The sequence below is a fragment of the Hirundo rustica genome, chromosome 3 (assembly GCF_015227805.2).
Source record: "Hirundo rustica isolate bHirRus1 chromosome 3, bHirRus1.pri.v3, whole genome shotgun sequence".
Classification (NCBI taxonomy): domain Eukaryota; kingdom Metazoa; phylum Chordata; class Aves; order Passeriformes; family Hirundinidae; genus Hirundo; species Hirundo rustica.
Genome location: NC_053452.1, coordinates 82,347,367 through 82,367,092, shown reverse-complemented (window position 1 = coordinate 82,367,092; position 19,726 = coordinate 82,347,367). Strand labels below are relative to the sequence as shown.

At 45.1% G+C, this 19,726-nt stretch overlaps 1 protein-coding gene across 2 annotated transcripts; it reads right to left on the bottom strand.

The window, feature by feature from the left end:
- Positions 1-9,614: 9,614 nt before the first annotated feature.
- Positions 9,615-14,684, bottom strand: TENT5A (terminal nucleotidyltransferase 5A). 2 transcript variants are annotated; one of them, XM_040059769.2, is made up of 3 exons: positions 14,563-14,684; positions 13,211-13,718; positions 9,615-12,215 (listed from the first exon to the last, which is right to left on the bottom strand). In XM_040059769.2, the coding sequence occupies exons 2-3, from the start codon at positions 13,631-13,633 to the stop codon at positions 11,436-11,438; spliced, it is 1,203 nt and encodes a 400-aa protein (XP_039915703.1). In that variant the 5' UTR covers positions 13,634-13,718; positions 14,563-14,684; the 3' UTR covers positions 9,615-11,435. The 2 variants fall into 2 exon arrangements, with proteins under 2 accessions (XP_039915703.1, XP_039915704.1); XM_040059770.2 differs by lacking the exon at positions 14,563-14,684 and adding an exon at positions 13,940-13,969.
- Positions 14,685-19,726: the final 5,042 nt, after the last annotated feature.

Below are 19,726 nucleotides of genomic sequence, written 5' to 3'. Positions count from 1 at the left end.
CCTTCAAAGTCAAGGGAACAGGGCAGAAGGCCTTCTCCAGCCCATGTGATTTTTGCCCTCATCTCTCCAAAAAAGAGAGTAGAATTTACATTACCCTCTTACTATGTAGGGATTCCGAGCCATGAGCTGTCACTGGTCTTTGGGAAAGTCAGCTTGGACCAGTATGAGAAGGACATTCTCTGTAGTAGACTGGCCATACCTCTGATTAGTAAAGCAGCTGCTTCCCAAAAAATCAGTGGGAATCTTTTTTTAGATTTGCCGATTTTTGCTTTTACTATGTTTAGGAAAAGCTGGATCCAAAATTATTGAGCCTAACCTTTCCAAACAAGAATGTTTCTGTCTATTGCACAACCAAAATGAGCAATAATTGAATTTTTATTTTTTTTTTAATGGTTATCCTTCTGGTCTTTCTTGGCATGTTATTTAAAAAATTGATTCATTTAAAAATCCATATGCCTTTCAGAAGTAAATATAGATCATATTTTAACAAGTTCCAATATTGGATGCCAAGCTTTCATGGAAAATGCCCGCTAACATTTATCACAACATCAAAGGCATGAGCCAAACTTTTGGTAATGCATGTCATTATCCTTTGGGATGGAAGGGGTGGAATTATATATTTAGAAATAGCTCCTATTAGGCAGCAGTGTTACTGTGAAGAGCTGCATGGAGGAGATTGCCCACAGGCAACTGCTTTTCCCAACTGGCAGCATGACACAGCGCAGTAGCCTGGCAGGGGAGCGGGACAGGGAATTCTAGCCCTTAGTCTGAATTTCTTGCCTTTGTTCAAGCCATATGTGGACTCACCTAATTTGTGATGGGTGTTTTACAGCTGAAATACAAACCCTGAAAACAAGGAATGATGATGAAAACACAGTCTACACCATGACCCCAGTCCACAGCTCCGGCTGGAACTACCACAGTCACAGACTTACAGCTGAGTTTCAAATATTTTATTGAATTACAGAAAGGACTGCTATTAGGCTCCCCTTCCCTTCAGCTCATTATTTACAATGGTTTTCCATAATTAAACCTTCTTTCTAACAACTTTTGTCCATAAACAGCTTAGCACTTCAAAATTTTCCAAACACTGCAATTTGATATATTCAGGAAGCAATACACATTCAGTGAGACTGTGTATCCCAGGATAAGGATTCTCTTCTAGCAGTTTAAGGCTGGGACACTGCAGATTTACGACAGACAGTATTATGGGGGGGTGCAATTCACCAGCTGACTGATGCAGGCAGTCCTGCAAAGTGATCAATCTTTGCTTGTTAAGGAAATTTCTGTAACTCATGCATTTGTCTAGTGGCCAGCCTAAAAGAAAAAATAAAAAAGAAAAAAAAAATATCACCTTTATAGAAATAATATCACCTTTATAGAAATAAAAAGCAATAAGCCCAGTCAGGACACCCACTCATCTGGGGATCTGGGGGAAGCTCAGTTTCAAGAGATTCCAATTATGGGGTCAGTTCCTTCAGCAGGTTTGCTGTTGTGGCTCTGCAGTCATTTAATGTCTCTGCACACTAGTCCATGGCTGTTTCATTCCACCTTCTGAAGCGATTGAAATTCAAGATGGAGGGAAGAGAAATACACCTGTGTCTGCATTGACTATAGAACTGATATCAGGTCTCTGACAAAAAGGTATCACATCAAGAACACATACAAGCTTTTTAAGAGAGCAACTGAGTTCAGTTATTCATGCAGGCAAGCTGAGATTATGATATGACAGCATTACCAGGTGAACAAATTTACAGAATTCCATAATATTTCCTGAATATTGCCTCTTTGGGAACAATTTTTGCAGGTTATATTTCATTTCTTAAAAAAGCAAGAGCCTGACTTAGCAAATGAGTTGACTTACTATGAGAGAGCTAAAGGAAAAAACAAGCTCATTGAAATCTCCACACAGAGAAGCTCTAAGGGACAGGACTTGCACAGGGGTGTTTGCACAGTGCCTGGTACAATGGGTCCTAACCTGGTCATGCCCTTTGATTGTTACTGCAGAACAAACATTCAACAACAAAGAAGTAGCAAGTAATGCTCAGGTCAAGCTCAGCCACCAAATCTGCATTGTATGTTCCCTGCATGCCTCCTCAAGCACTGAGGCAGCTGCTACTGCTGCATACAACGACTGGCTAAAGCCAAAGGAAAAGTCTGTTGACCCCACAGCTTCTGCTTAGGTGTCTGATGCGTTGGCTGGAATTTCATCCGATGCTTCCAGTCACTCATGGATGTTCCCACTGTTGTGGGAGGGAATTTCTGTGATGATGAAAAATCTTTATCCCACAGGGAAGATTATCATGAAAATATTTTGACACCAAAGATGGAGCTTTTAGTAGTGAACAATATCTGCCGGGCACCTTTCTGCCATAGAGAATACCTTCTGAGCAGTCAAAGAACAGAGTTTAAAGAGCACTTCCATGGGCATTGGTCAGTCATGTGCACCCATGACAGCTAAAATGCAAGTGATGCAACACGTGATCTATGGCAAATATATCTGCCCACAAAACTCCACAAAACAAATGTATGGTGTTCAGCATTGAGCCAGCACTGTGTGTGTGCACATTTCTCAGAAAGACTGGCAGTAGTTCCTACCAGAAACGGAAGCTGTTTTTTCTCTCTTCTTAGTAGATGACCTTTGGGATGGTTATCAGTGCAGCCTTGCAGAGTCTCTGCTGCCAAACGCATTGTCTTCCTAGGAGCAACAGCAACAGCCTGATCCAAGGCAGATGCTATAATCATCAGATACAGATATTCTTCCTGTAGACAAAGAGTGGCACGCAGCAAGCTGTGTCTGTAAAACCCTAGTGACAAACCTAGAGCTGTCTGGGTTTAGGTTTGGAGGAAAACTGATCAGTTTCAAGTGCTTGGAACTTCTGTGACTTTAATAGGTTTATGAAGTGTTGCATATGTAAAGAGCTACGATGGCTGCAGCAAAGGAGATGCTGCTTCCAAAGCATCTAGCACACAGCATAAATGCCTCTGTATGACCCCACAGGGGTCCATGACTTCAGCAAAAACAGGCAAGAGTGGTTTTGCCAGACTAGAAAATGCAGCTTTGAATATTTGACATTATTGTTGACAGAGGTTTGGGAAGAAATGAAAAGTATGTCAGAAAGCTCAATCTGCAGAAGATGCACTATTCAATTTTATAGTTCCATAAAAAATGCAAAAGAACCGTTCACAGCTGGCGAAAAGGAAGCCCAAACTCTTGGTTTCACTTCTGCCACACTGGCTGACATTTATAGAGTTTTACTTACAAACAGCACTTACATAAATCAGTCAAGTCATAGTTTACACCGCTATTGCAAAGCCAACCACAATCATGTATTCATTGCTTCCTAAACAACAAAGACTGAGGTGAGGAACAAGAGATGCAAACCCTTCTTCAGGGGGTAATTTAACCCAAATCCAAGTGCCTGGTTTACAAATTGTATAAACAGCCTGCTGAAACCCAAATAAAATACTTCAAGCTGAGGAAGAGCTTCTCTTACTAGTTTGCATGCTGACATTTTAATAAGAGCCTTGTAGTGCATTTTCTCCCTGATTTAATCACAATTGTTGTTTTGCTAAATTTTGTATTAATTCAACTGTTATTCTGCACTTCTTGAGATGCTCAAGTGGGTAACTGTATAAGGCTGTATGAATAATTCTCCCCTCACAAATAACTGCTAGTGGACAGCTTGGTTTGAAATATTTCTGAAGAGCATTTCACAGGACGCCCAGGACACCTGGTTGCACAGAGATGTTCCACTCTTCTTGTTGAACCTCACCTAATGACTCGTCTAGCACCAACCTTACATTGGTGGCTCTCAAACACTAGAGACCAGCAGAATTACTGACAGTCTGAAGAGAAGCATGTGGTGCCAGTCCCTCCTTCTTCTTCTGCAAGAATCAGGATGAGAAGGCAGCAGAGAAGCAAACAGAGAACAGCAATGAAGAAGTGAAACTCTGAGAAATCACTCAAGGACAAAAGATTAAAAACTGAAAGGACTATGGCTTCATATTTTCCTCAAAGCGTTAGTTAAATTAAGATTGGCTGTGATTACAGAAAGGTTTCCTTGCAATTACTTTTCCACTTCAGAATGTACTGCAGGAACTCCACAGATGTCTTGGATTGAAGGTATAAGCCAAGAAAGGGAGTCATGGTTAAAATTATGGCTATGCAGTCACTGCAGACACGTGAATCCTCTTCAAGCACACATTCACTAAGGAACATGTCCCCTGAGAGAAAACTATCACAGAGCCATGCACATCTCCCTCAGGAATGCCTGTCTTCCTGCTCCAGGCACCCCTCATCACCTTTGTTCAAACTGCAGAGAGGCAACCACACAGATGAGGATGAGCTGGATGTCTCCAAAGCACATTCATTGTCTACTGTCTTTAGCTGTGACTTTAGAAGGGACACTATTCTACAGCCCCCAAGGGAGGAACTCCAGAGAAGAGACCCTATGTAGGTTAGATACAAGAGAGTTTCATTTTTTAAAACTGCTGGCTGTTCTGGGTTTTTCCATTTTCAAGAAGAAAAATTTAACTCAGAAGAGTTGTTCACTCATAAAACTTTTTCACCCTTAAGTCCAACCGAAGGAAAAGTATGTTTAAGAACAATGTCCTCTTGAAAAACAGCAATTTATGCCCTCAAAGTCATTATGGTAATCTAAGGAAAGTTTTCATCATGGGTAAGATCCATGTTGTGCACCCAATATTTAGGTGTGTATTTAAGACATAGGGGTTTTTTTTCCCAAACTATGCAAAAAAGAATTTTTTCTGGCAAGTACTGTCATCGCACATTCTTGTGCAACAGCCACATGAAATAGTGAAATTTTGCATCCACAAAACACACTCTCTGGACAGCCTAAGGCTATGTAAGTATGTAAGAGATGAGTCCGTTCATGATAGCCTATCAGGCTTTTGAAGGGTGTATTTTTCTTCTCCAATGTACAGATTTTGATTTTGTGCTCTTGAACCTTGCATGCAGACTAGAGCCCCACTGCAGAGCTGCTTCTGACACACATCTATAGATATTCAGGGCATTGCCGCAAAATTACGCCAGCTCCAATGCAATAGCATATAGCTGTGCTTTACCTAAGTACATATAGCCACATGCACTGAATTTTACTAAAACCACATAAATAAAAGGGAGGAGGTTGCTTGGTGGCAGCTTCAGGAAGGTATGACTAGATCCACACAAGCACTGGAGAAAAAGGTGTGTGCAACTTTACAAAACTCTCTGCAGAGGTTTCACAGACAAGAGCAAATGGCCTCAAGTTGCACCGGGGGATGTTTAGGTTGGACTTTAGGAAGAAATTCCTTCACCAAAAAAGTTGTCAAGCATTGGAACACGCCGCCCAAGGAAGCATGGTGTAGTCAATGTCTCTGGAGGTATTTAAAGATAAGTGGATGTAGTACTGAGGGACATGATTTTCTGGCAAACTTGGTGGTGATGGCTAAGTGGTTGGACTTGATGATCTTAAAGGTCTTTCCAACCTAAATAGTTCTATAAAAACTCAGCTTCATTCCTGAGTAAAGGGGTTCCTGATTTTTTTTTTTTTTTTTTTTAATGGCAATAAAACAGATATGTTCTGCTGCAGCCAAGGAAAACCACGGACCGTAACTTATCTTGATAGGTGACAGCTTCCCTGGTCTTATTTTAGCGGGGTGAGCAGAAGACTCTCCTACTGTAATCTATCAGTGTGTTCTCCAGCTTTCCACAGTGGTGCTGTTCAGTGATTTCCACTGGACCACTTTGCTTTTGCCCTCCCTCCCCTTCAGTACTAACCACTTCCTCCCTCCTGAAAATCACAACATTCTAAAGCAAGCAATCAGTTGGCTCTGTCCACATCACACTCCTCCTCAGTTTGAGAAAGAGGACTTGCAGTGCTCCAGACACTCAAATGGGTCTCAAAAAACTCCCCCCAAATTTAAGCAGAGAAATGAGAATTAACTCGCTCCAAAGCATAAGAGCATCCATCTGGGCTCTGATTTTGAGATACAAGCGAAGGCATTTAGATTTAGATGGTTTCCAATCCCCCAGTTTCCATCTGTGTCTTTGGGTAGTTGCCTTTGTCAAACTGCCTGAAATATTTCCTAACTGAGCAAGTTAACAGCAGGAAAGGTTAAGCCACGTGCCCCTCCCTTTTCTGGCAGTAACATAGAAGGAAAGATGATGCTGTATGGGCAGAGATGCTGAGTGCATCCCCCCCTCCTGGCCAGGCTGATTTCAAAAGAGGTACTGTGCAGAAGGCACCCAGCATTCAGCAAGGGGTCTGCTCCTGTGCCTGGAAAAATGAGCAGTCCCACTATCTTGTTTGGTTGTTTGTTTTTTTGTTTTTTTTTTTTACAGAGGAATACAGGTTCACTCATCATTACATTAAGCATATTCACACTCCCACTGAGCCAGTTTCAGATTTCCAAGACCAGCATGGTATATGAATGAGCCTAGTAAGAGCTACATACTGCAGACTCTTAGCCATATTTTTCAAATTTGGGTCAGTCTGAGGCACCATGGCTGAAAAAGCATTGCCACGAGCATTGTAAATTAATATTTTATATTCCCTTGAAGTGCTTTTTGAGGAAATTAGCCTTCATTACTGAGGCATCTCTCCTGTAAACATAGAAAACAGAAAATACCTCTGCTGACAAGGGCAGCATTGTAGGGCAGGGAAGAAGAGTAAACATTAAACTGCAGGAAGATGTGGACTGATTCAACAGCTGAATCTATCAGGCATGTGCACCCCTTCGCACCAGCAGCGCCCCAAGCTTCAGGACCTGCAGCACCCCACACGCTACAGCCGGCACCACCTTTACACCCAGGCACCAGCACACCATTGCGCCCTGGACCTACCAAAATGGCAAGGAGGAGACATCAGCCCCTACCAAATATATCTCAAGGACAGCAGGACCCCACATTCCTGCCAACACGGTGGTTTGTGGCACACTGATCGCAGCGCTAACAAAGCGCCGGTCCCGCGACCTGAACTGGGAGGGCAGTGAGGGTGTGGGGTTGCCGTGGTGCTGTTTCATTTTTGTGTTTCGGATCATTTGCACAGCCCAACTGGTGCTGGAGTGTGTATTTTTGGCAGTGGCTGGGGAGGTTCCTCTGCAGCTGAGTACAGCCAGCCAAACTCGGCTGGCATGAGGCAGGGCCTTTCAAAATGTTCTGTGCTCCAATCGGAAAGCAGCCGAATGCTGCTCTTCTCAGAAAAGTGCTGCCCTTGTCCTCTCTTAATGAAAGCGAACTTGGTATTCAGTAGGAGCAGACCAGAGCTATTTCAGACACGGAAGACAGCAGACACAAATCAATAGAAAAAAATAACTTCTTTTTATTTACAAAAAAATCCAAATATTGGATGCTGTAAACAAAATTCACAATCTGTTCCCTCTAGAGTCTGTTTTCCATCAGCTCTTTTTCTGTCTGTGACAAAGCCTATAGTCAAAATGTTCCAAAAGAGCAATCCAAGGAGCAGTTTGCTGCAACAGGATGCCTTGCAGAAGGCAACAGTTGTAAGGAAATTTGAGGGAAAGCAAATCTGCACAGACTCCTACTGACTGCAGGAGCCTGCAGTGCCTTTAGCCAAGCTGTCTTGAAATTTGCAGGCTATTTTTTTTTACTATTTATTTTGTTAGCAAACCACTATTACAACAGCAAAACAGTACACCGATTTTCTTTCTTGCAAGGGAAATTCTCTGCATAAAGAAAACCATACAAAAGAATATATTCAAATAGGAGCTGAATAAGCAAATACAATTTTTCCTTTTCTGTGCAGTTTTATCTAACAAACTTCATTTTCATAATTAAAAAAAAAGCGCCTTCTTTGAACCGGTAGGAGCTTCTGATGTGATGCAAACCAAGCATTTAGTAAGAGCTGTTTAGAGGATTTGTGTGAAGGCCTTTGTGCAAGATAAAAAATATTTTAAGTGCAATACGAGAAACTAGAAAAATATCATCTTTTTGGTCTTCTAATTGCCCTTCTATTTTTAGAAGAAATATTCTTGCATTTGAGAGAACAGCTACATCTAAGGGAAAAAAAAAAGGAAGAAAAACCCCCATTTAAAAGCTCTTAGCTGTTTATCGATCGTTACATTTAACCAAGTTTAGCGCCCTGCTGGTTAGCAGAAAATTCAGCTGTGACACAAGCAGTTTGACTGTAATCAGGTCAATGTCTTTAATCAGTTCAGCTCTTTAAAAGGGGCACTGTCTTCTGTAGCACAAGCTCTAACCTTACAGCTGATTGGATGGGATAGATCAAGTCTACAAAGCAAGAACATGGTTCTTAACTTTAAAAGTACCAGTGTGCTAAAGAGGAGGGGGAAAAAACAGTTAAAAAGAAGTCAGACTTCATGGAGGGAAAGGTGTGCAAACCACAGAAATAAGCCTGCTTTGAAAAGGGGTTCTTATTTTACTCTTGGCCTGAACTCATGCCTTCTTCCCACCTCTAACACCAGGCACATTTTAAGCCACCAGTCACAAATAAAACAAAGCTCCACCAGTTCCTCCACTTGATCATTAACATATGTAAAACAGATCTGGAATACCTATATAATATATATAAAAACATATTATATATGTATCAAAATGCAAATGCCAAAAGGTGCACTTTAGCTCAGAGCCCTGCTGTATGCACTACAAGGTAACTAGCTGCTGTCAATCAAAAAAAAAAAAAAAAAAAAAAAAACCAACCCACAATAAGATTTCAGCTGAGAGGAAGTAATTCAAAACTTTCTTTCAAGCAACGGCAAAAATAAAGGGTCCTTCAAAGGAAAACAGCACTGTATCATGTATTACCAGCATTCTGTGGTTGTGGCACAGCTATAGATTCTCAAACCCTTTTTTAAAGAGAGGATGAGTCATTTATTTGCTGTAAATAGCTGTGGGAGAGAAGACATACCACATTACCAGCTGATCCTATTTCCCCAGCCCTTCCCTAGCTTCCGCTAGCAAACCAGGAGCAGGAGGTAAGGGGAGCCAGGACAGGAGCACCCAGCCCGGACCCTGCAGGGGGCTGGAGGGAACCTCGCCGGGACAAGAAGCCCGCGGGAGGCTGCAGCCAGCACCAAAGGAAGGGAAGGTGGGGACAAGGTCTGCACGTCAGTGCCAGGAATGGCAATGGACCAGCTTTTAAGTTTCCTGAAGGACTCGCAGGGAAGGTGCTTCAGTAAACAAATCGGGTTCCTACTAAAGTGCCTGCAGAGTGAAAAGTACAAAGCGCGACAAAAATAGATGTACCTTACTCGCTCCATAGGGAAAATACATTGCCAGGACACGAGTCCTCTCCCCCTCTCTGCCCCCGACTCCAACGCCAGACCGTACCTGTGACCAGGCAGGGCTCAGACGGATTTCCTTCAAAAGCCTGAATTCCCTTTTTTTTTTTTTTCTCCCCCCCTCAGAAAGAAAAAGCAAAATATCGGAGTCAAGTGTCACTTAGTCATTAGGTTTTCAAAGCACAACAAAGAATTTAACACCTTCAGAGATGGCACTGAAGTGAAAACAGCAGCGGAGGTTGGTTTTTTTCCCCCCTGCTGGTCTTCGGGGAGAGGAAATGAAAGTGAATAGCTATTGTTCCAATGTAAAGTGATTCCATTTAAATAAAGTACAGTACTGAAACTGTAAATGCAGTGTGACAACCAGATCAAAGATGTTTAATATTTGCATAAAAATATATATATATAATATATATATATAAAATATAATTTTAAGCAATCGTGCAACACTCTTAAAAAGGGTTCATTTCACATTTGCTAAATTCTAGTGGTCCTGGAATGCATAATGCATTCTATTAAAAATACTCCTTTAAATATTAACAATTAGTGTTCAAATTACTGACTAATACAATATTCTTTAGCTGTCAGGGGGTTTAAATAAACCTATCTTTGATCCACGTTCCACTGAAATCACACATCATGGAGGTATGCAGTCACAACATTAGTGGGTTAAATGTCAAAATGGCATTACAGTACAAAACAGTTAAAAAAAATCAGCTAGTCATATGTTTCTCCATCTGTGGAATTATTATGGCTCACAAGCAACCCACTGAATTACTGTAATCCTTGTTCTTGCAACCAAAGACATTATCTGAATCCCACCTTAATCCTGACTGGTTAATTTACTCCAAATTTCTCAGGTGTGGGTTAAAATTTCACTGCAAGGTGCCCACTGTCCTATGAAATCCTGTTGCAAACTGGAAAACAAGTAGTACTTTATTTAAACATTCCTTAATTGCTACATTTTCCTAGACCACATTAATATATATTGTGTGTGTATATATATAGATATACACCAATAACATGTACATATATACACACACAAACATATATACACACACACACACACGTACCTAGGATAATAGCACACCGACAAAACATTAACTCTATACAGGTATTTGCCAAGAAAAAAAATAGGGCATTTCCTCCACCACTTATTCACAAGCTTATGGGTTGGTTTGCCTTTTTTTTTTTAATACTTGTGTCCCTGATAAAACAAAATGAATGGTTAAACCACAAAACTATATTTTTTTTTCTCACTTCAAATTTTATGAAGGCATCAGGCACTTTTGATTACTACTGGTGTGTACAAATATAGGAACATCTCCTTTTACATATATATATATTTATATATATATATACTCTACTGTATCTTCTTTGCTTGGATAACTTTTTTGTGAAATCTTTGGTCCTTAAGTATATACTTCTTGCCACAGCTGGTTTTCCAACATTCTCACATTTTTAAAATGTGAGGCATGCACACAGCTGGAAATAATGGACTTTGTCATCGTACGTGTTTCTGTTTTTACAACTGTACCAATCCACTACTGTTCATTTGGAGCAAGCTGTTTCTGGAAAAGCATTCTAGTCAAGCAAGCTATACATTCTAAACGGTCATTCCATAGACGGCACTTGCTGCAAGCCCCAAATGCAGTAATCCCAATATACAACTTTATTCAGCTTATCTCTGCTTTATGCCTCTAACTTTTAACTCCTTAATATATATAGAACTGTTTTTTGTGAAGTTTTTTCTTTTGTTGTTTTTTTTTTTTTGTTGTTTTGTTTCTTTCATATTCTCCCTTTTACAGATCCCATTCTAGAGTAAGAATAAAAAATAAAGAAAATAAGGCTTTCCCACCTTCTCTATGCCAAAGCTATGGGAGCAGATACTGCCAACCCATATTGTCATCAAGCATTCCTCCCTCACTTATTCCAGGAGAAGCTGGTTGCTTTTAATGACAGGCCTCTTGTGCTCTGGGGTAGGATCCAATTATTTTGGGGTTCTTTCTTGATCATGCTCCCATCAATTATTAGAAGAACCACAAGCTTGTCTCAAGCTTGAAAACTAGAGCAGATCATCATTGCACAAAACACCCCATTTCAGAGGGACCCATCGCCCCTTCCTACATCTTAGAAAAAGTTCTCCCCACGGGGACTACTAATTTCGGTTCTTAATTACAGGGCAGCCAAGTAGAGTATGTGTGCTGCTGGCAAGGGAACACCGTCTGAACCTGGGCAATATAGTAATTGCTGAAGTTGGCATCTGCTACGTAGGGGGCTGGCTGGTAATAGCAGGTGACATTGGCCACGTTGGGGATGATATTTTGCTCGGCTAGGACCCTGATGGCCAGCATGGTGATCAGATTCAGAGTCTGTCTCCTCTCATGTCCCATCAGGCACACCGTGCTCTCATTCACCACGCCGTGAAGGGTCATGAGATAGTCATACTTGCGGTCTTCTAATCCCACAAAGTGGTTCTGCAAGTAGGACTCCAGCTTTCTCTGCTGTTCGCCAATGTCTGAGAAGTCAATGAAAAACCTCGAACACATGTATCTCTGCAGGGATTTAATCTCAGATTCAGAGGCTGCCCTAAAGCCCCTTACCAAAAGGTTGCAGTACTTCAGAAGACCACCTCCTCTGATTTCTTCTGGGTTTCTGGTGGCAATTATCTTGTTGCAGAGGTGATCAAAGGCTTCCTGGAAATCCCCATAAACGCTCTCACCAATGATAGTTGGGTGAAAAGTTTCAGTCATCGGATTCTCTGAGCACTCATAAAAAAGCAGCAGGGAGTCCAGCTTGATTTGAAAGGAATCGACACTGAATTCAAACTGCCGCCTCAGAGAGTCCACAAATTTCAGCTCCACATTTTTGCCACTGTTGTTGGACAGGGAGATAAGACTCCATCGGTCTGAATCATTGCATACTTTTACCATTTTCTGCACATAAGCCTCCTATAATCAGAAAGACAAAATGAGCAAATCAAGACAGATACAAGAAATTTCTCCTTCACTGCATCGGCTCACCCCTCCCAAGCCCCCCCCCCCCGCCCCGACACCTGCATTTCATAAAAGATTTCATGCAGCCTGCAGATACAAACCAGAGAGTAAGTCCTTAATGTGAGAGCTCAAAATGCTGTCACTGCAAGGCTATGACAGGGAAGGGTGTTCTGCTGGGACTGTGTCATGTAAGGGAAGCATATAGCAACACTACTTTGTTCAGTCACTTCTAAATACAACTACAAACTAAGTCCATGCCACACCTGCCAACTATGCCTACACCCATATGCAGAAGGTCACTATTACAATCTGGTAAGAAATCTTATTTATTGGTTTTCACTCCTCTACTTCCCAAAACGCAAGTTAGCAAATGTTCATTCCCCTCAATCCTACCAGTGCAGGTTCCATAAATCAGTCCCATATTAAAAAAAAAAAATCATCCCTCTAAAAATCTGAAAGGATTTGCAGTCAGCCTAATCAACTCAAGCAAAGTGTCTTTTAGAAGAGGGAATATGCCTCCCCACTGGGGCACTCAGCACACCTGGAAGCATGCCTTGCAGACGGGGTTTCCTTCTTGCAGATGTTAAATCCATCTACGCTCCCCGTACACCCGGGAACAGGGGCCAGCACAGCGAGCTGCCGCCGAGCCGGGAGAGAGATGTGCAGCGCCTGGCACACGCCCCAGGTAAAACAACGCTCCCAGCAAATCAACCGGGAGGGCGAAAAACCTAATTAATCCTGAAGAGCCCCGGTCAGGGCGCTTCACTATAAACTCCTTGGTTTTAAGCGTGGGGTGAATAAATCGCTCGGGGTTCCCGTGGGTCGCGGGGACGTGAGGGAGAGCTGCGTCCCTGAGCGCACCGCTCCATCCCAGGGGGAAGGTGCCCCCTCCCCGCAGGCAGGCGCTCACACCTGCCCGCTCCGGGCGTCTGGGCAGAGGGCAGGTTTACCTTGAGTGTGAGAGGCGTGATCTTCTCCTTATTCACCCCCTCGGGTAAGAAATCCAAGAGGCAGTCCAAGACCACGTCCTTCACAGTCTGAAATTCGGCTTCTCCTTTGAGGTCGGCACAGAAGATGAGGTCCAAGTCCTTATAGCCCAGGCCGCTGTCCTGGTGGAGGACGTGGCTGGCGGCCGAGCCGTTCAGCCGCACATCCCGCAGGCCAATGCCCTTCTCTTCCAGCCGGCTCCGCACCACCTTGACGATCTGGCGAGGCTGCATGGCCAGCGTGGGGAAGTTACCGCGGCCGTGGATAGGGATGGTTTCGCTGAGGATGCGGTCCAGACGCTGCACTTGCTCCCAGCTCAGCACATTGCACTGCGCGCTCTCGCCGCCGTCCGCGGAGCTCCCGCCGGTCTTCTCATCGTCTGCCATGGTGAGCGGCCGCCGCCTCCCCGGGCTGGATACAGGCACGGCTCCGGCTCCCCGCCGGCCCCCCGGGGCCTCACTCTCTCCGCGCCTGGCAAAAGAGGAGGAAAAGCCAGCGGTCAGCAGCTGCGTGCACCCGGCGCCCGAGCTCCGTTCCCCTGCGGCCGTCCCTTTCAGTGGGGAAGCGGGGGGACGGACCTAGTGATTAGATTAAAATAATTAAATAAATAAATGAAATTAAATGGGGGGTGGGGGAGAGAAAAAGCCCACCCGGAGCCAGGTGGTGCTGCAGGACAAGGGAAGGTGCCCGACCTGCAGCGCCGCTGCCTGCGCCGCTCTCCGCGCTCCCGCCGGGGCAGAGGCCGCCCCGCGCCGACGGAGAGGCCGCCCCGCACCGCCCAAGAGGCCGCCCCGCTCGCTGCCGCCGCAGGCTGCCGCCGTCTCCGGAGCTTTCGTAGTTCTGGCCGGGAAAGGTCCCCAGTAGTTTTTATACGGGGTTTCTCCGCGCTTCCGGGGCTCCGAGTCACGGCGCCCGCGTCCCGCCCCCTGTATCTGCATGGCCGGCCTCGGCGGTGCCCCCGGCCCGCCCACACCCGGCGCACCCGGGGGCCGCCCTCCCTTCCCTCCCGCCCCTCCGCGCCGGCGGAGCGCCCAGCGCGGCCGCGCCGCGCCTCCCGCGCTGCGAGACCCGCGTAGCGCAGCGTCCCCCGCACGGCTTCGCGGAGGCAACAAGTGCAGCAGCGCTCCCTGCCCCGAGCGGGGCGCGGCCCCTCCCTGCCGTACCTACATGCGCGCCCAGGGGCAACCAGCTCCGCGCTGCCATTCATTCCCGATTTTTTTTTCCTCTGCCTTTTTATCACCCGGCCCCCCCCCGCCCCCCCCCCCCCCCCCGCCCTGACATTCCCGGTCATCCCAGGCTCAGCCAAACTTCATACCAGAGCGACGGAATTTGGCAAGGGCCCCTCTCCAAACAGATGCCGAGGATCCCGGGCCGTGTGGTTCGCGCTGCTCGGCTCCTGACCGAGATTTCCAGAGCCGCCTGCGGCAGCGCGGCGGCATCACGCCGTGCCTGCCCGGCCCCGGCCCGGCCCCTTCCCCCGTGCCTGCCTGCCCTCCTCGCCGGCGAGGGGAGAAAAGAGGCATCTGGAAGGCCACCGAGGAGCCGGTGCCTTCCAGAAGAGCATCCTGCCTACAGAGTACAACTTGGGTAACCGCGGAGCCGTAAAAATGACATGGAAGACAAGCATGTTATATAAATATACCCATATGGGGGGTTTTTTGCATTTTCTTTTCAATTACGATTAATGCATCTGCTTGTTTTTCACCTGTTACTTACATACACACATATAGTTAGTATCGATATGCATATAGTATCTATATGCATTTTAAATAATATTTCAGCACAGATACTATTTAGAACATACACTTAGGCTTTAAAACAGACTAAGCGCACACACCCGACGCGCGCAGCAGCGCCCGGGACCGCCACCGCCCCAGTGCGCACCCCGCGCACGCCAGCGCGCTGTAGACAGCGGTTTGCGCGGAAGGATGCAGTGCGGGGAGACACGGGGGGGGGGGGGGGGTCATGGACGGTGTTGCGTCACCGCTCGCAGCTCTGTGACGCGCAGCAGGAGGGGCTAAGGGGGGTGCGCGGCGACGTGACGCGCGGCTCCCTCAACCGAGCACTTGGCCGAAAGGAGGGGGGTGGGGGTGAGCGACACAGCCCGACGGGGATTACTGTCCTCTCCCCCCGTTTTTAGCGCGGCCCCCATTTTATCCCGCCCCGGGATGGGGTCAGGGATGTGGGGCTCCTCGGGAAGCCCTCGGCCCGAGACGCTCCATCCTGCCCCGCACGCCGGGCGGGAGTCCCGCCGCCCTGAGCCCGCCCCGACGGGGCGCTCCCGGCCGGCGCAGCGCGGGGCAAGGGCGCCCCCTGCCGGCTGCCGCGGGGCGGCCGGGGGGGGGGCGGGGGGGTGCGGCTCGGGCTTTGATCCATTGCCCACATTCCCCACGGCTTCGGCAGCACGTGTCCGCTCCCCGCTCCGGAGCAGACATGGAGCGGGGCTGACTCCACCCTGTGCCCCGTCATGAGGCACCGCCGCCCCCTCCCCGTGCACTCACGGCGCGATAAAAGTGTTTGCTCTGTGTCAATGTGTTATAGGAGGGGGAAAAAAAAAAAAAAAAAAAAAAAAAAAAAAAAAAAAAAAAAAAGTAGAAAGCTTTTAAAATAGGAATGTGTACAAGTGACTGCAGCTTAACAGCAGAAGCAGAACGTTGTACGTCTGCCAGCAAACTGAATAGAGTTTGCCAGCTTATTCATTTATATAAAGTATTCAGACTAAGCGGCCTGATGGCAGGGGAGCGTGCTGAGCTGAGGGGCCTGCAACTGGCTGCTGAGAAGCTGCTGGGCCGCTGGCTGCTGCTGCTGAGCACACGGAGCCCTCACTCTCCCCCTGAGTGCAGGAACAGCATCTCCTCACACTGACCGTGCATCCCGAGAAGAGAGTGACAAGTACTGCCCGTCTCCCTGCAGGGCAGAGAGACGCCGGGACCCCTCAGGCCCAGCCAGGTGAGATTCACAGGAGTCTCAGCATGGAGGCTGCCTGCCTGCAGCACTGAGGCATCATTGCCCTCCCTGGGTAGTTAGGGAGCTCGTAGAGGTTAAAACATAACCCCATTCCCAGGCTGGCATCACTCAGGTGAACCACAGTTCACTAGGGCACACGATTTAGTCTTTCAAAAGGAGTAACTACCACCTTACATATAAGCAAATTATCAGCATCAGCAATCAGCTGGATTACTGATTTCTAGAGCAAGGACAAAGATCAGACTTGGAGGCTCATCCCGTATTAAGCAAGGCCAGCTCCAAGAAACTGAGACAACTTCCTGTCGGGACTAACCGACATTTCATTTAACTTGTGTTTCTCAGCATGTTGCAATGAAATACAAGCAGTATTTTAAATACTGCAGGATGTACTGGTGCATTTACCCTGGTCAGTAGGATTTAATGCAATTTATGTGGATCTTGTTTCATTTCCCCATGAAATGTGACTTTTGACCTCTCTTAAGTTGCTATCGCTTGCCCGCTTAAAAAGAAAAATGGGCAGAAGTTCGTCGTAGAGAGCACTGATTTGCTAAAGGCAAGGTGAATGCGTCTCAGAAGGAAGACCTTTACACTGCTGGGCATTGCTAAAGGAAAAGGGCTAACCAGGCCCTGTCCTCACCTCATCCTCCCTTTCTCGGTGTAAGCACCTGCAAATCACCTCCCACTCACCTGAAAGAAGAGAGAAGATGGTTTCCAGTCAGAATCACTGCATTTATGTTTTTTTCAGTTCAGAAATGTGCAAGGGATATTAATCATTACACTCTGAGTATAGATTAGAAGTTATTTGCACTGATGTGCAGTTCTTTTCACTTCCCTTAATTAATGGACACCAGATAAAGGACATTTAATATATATATTAAATAAACTGTGTAAATAGAAGAGAAATAGAACTGTGTCAGTGCACTACTTTACCTGGGGTATATGTACACAGGATTTTTTGCCCCTCTGTCCAACTCAAATGTGAAAGCCCGCATCACTTTAAATCAGTAGAAATCATTAAGAATTGTAGCAAAAAAATTGAATTAGGGTGAATTACGTTATGAGAAATTTATTTGTATGAGTTACAGAGATTATTCTAATTATGACTGATGCTGGTAACGCTGCTGCTAATAAAAACATTAATTCAGCTTATGAATACACTGTGTCCCTTTAATGACAAACTTACTTTTGGAAGGCAAAGGTGGGGTTTTTTTAAATTGTCAATGTGAGCAGTAATTCTTTAACAGAATTTTGATTGTATTACTCACTCAGATTGTTTGTGCTGCCCAAGTAATTAGTAGGAATGCAAGATGTGTGATGTGAATCATGTCTTTCTGTATGTTTGCATAATATTTTTCAATTAGTCCCTTCATCTCACCCGTACTCTCAGTCCTGCTCTAGAACAAATGAAAATTAATAGCAGTAAATGTGTTTCTTGTGTAAGCATTTGTGTATATTTGCCTAATAAAGTTCTCAGTGTGAGCTCTTCATTCAGCTTGGCCATGTAGCAGAGTGTACTCTCCAGGTGAGCTCTGCTGAATTTAGGAATTTAAATATTTTATTGACTGAACTGCATCAACTGTGACTGTAATGTTGTTCTGCCTCCCTTCTGCCCAAGATGTGGTGCCTAGAACAGGAACATGCTCTTTCTGGCAGAAGAAAAGAGCCAGATACTGTGACCCTTCATCTGTGCCTAGTCTAGGAATTGGCTCCCATTTGGTGCCCAGCAGGGGCAAATCTTCCAGTTTAGTTTTTTCCAAGAGGAATTGAGTTTATGTGATAGATCTGCTTTGCCAACACTGCCAACATGTGTTACCTAACAGACAGTCGGGATTCACTTCTGAGCAGGAGCACTACTTTAGTCCAAAAACTAGTGTTGACTCAGACAGAGGTGTTTGTTTTTGTCAAAAACCTAACAAACATCAATACTACTATCACTACTACACATTAAAAGCAACAGCCTGGATTGGTTTGACAGGAACAAAGAAGTCTAGGAAGTCTGAAAAACGGCCTCAGAAGGAATTCAGAAAAAAAGATACAGCACAATTTTATCACAATTGTGTCATGAAAAGTTTGGTAATGTTACTGCTCTTTCTTTTATATTTTTCTAATCTTTCTATTAAGAGCAGTTATTCCTATTGGAGAGACAAACAGCAGGTACCATCATTATGATTTTCTCTACGTCCTTTTGACTACATTAAAAATGCAAATAGATGTTCAGAATAATAAGAAAAAAGCAGTAGTCTGTAGCAAGATGGATACCGAGAGCCACAATTTCCAGGTGGCTGAATGTTCAGAGTGTCAAGTGTGGATGAGCAGGCTGTGCAAGGGGAGCCCTGGGGCCCCTCGGCAGCCCTGGCTGCAGTGGGAATGCTGGCGGTTACACAGGGATGCAGCAGTGCTGAAGCTTCCCACCCAGGCCTGGCACAGGAGCTCTTTCTGTCTCTGCTCAAAAGTGCCTTAGCACATCTGGCTTGCCCTATCTCATACAGAAGCCAATGGCAACTAAAACACTAAAAAGAGATCTTGGCCTAAATTCTGCTCTCTGTTGAGATGGAAAGACATTGCTGGGCAGCAATCACCGGAAAAGTTCTTTATGTTATTCACTGTGTTGCTACACAATTATCTTGCCAGAAACAGCAGCTATAGGACTGAAGAATATTCATAGTTGTTCTCCACCCAGATAGCACGTGAATGTATGAACTCAGCTCCAGATACCAAATTTCTAGAGAATGCAGTCTGCCGTACCCATTTCCCTCCCTCCTCATCACCCCATGTGCAGCTGCTGGCAGGTGTTCTGGGCAGCTGCCAGCTCCATCCCACTCCCCCGCTGCTCAGCTGGGCAACCCACTGGAGTGCTGAGTGTGCTACGGCTCTTCTCTGCTGCTTGCTGCCCTGGACCAGAGAGTGGGCAGAGCTCAAGGAACCATCAGCCAACAAGACAAAAGTTCAGAGAACTTGATTTGGGTGGGAAATCCTGGGAACTAACACAAAGTCATCAGATTTGAACAGAGCCCAGCCTCACCCTTGCACCGCACATACACAATCCAAAAATTAGTTTCATGAAAACAGTAAATGAAGACTTGCTAGAAATACGTTTGAGTACCAAAAAGACTAGTACTGTTATTGACAATAACACGGAATAAAATACCTTCAAAATAAGCTTTTTAAGATCTTGCATATACTAGACACACTTGTAATCCATTCCAAATTTTGTTTCTGATACCTTGATATTCTATAATTCACAAAGATTTATTTTCAAAATTTATTTCTGTGTTTGACATTTTGTGATGGAATAATCAATACTAGGAGTCAGTACTAGAATTATCATCGACTGCTGGAGTAGTCAATACCAATGTTCTTTGAATAAAATGAAAGCCAGAGATACTAGAAAATGATCTTTCAAAGATAAATAAAAGAAATCTTTGTGCTTTCAAAGCACTACTCTTTTATTAGTTTTATTTTCCTTCTGCCAGATTTTACTGGAAAGATGTTTTACTCATCCTGGGAAAAAA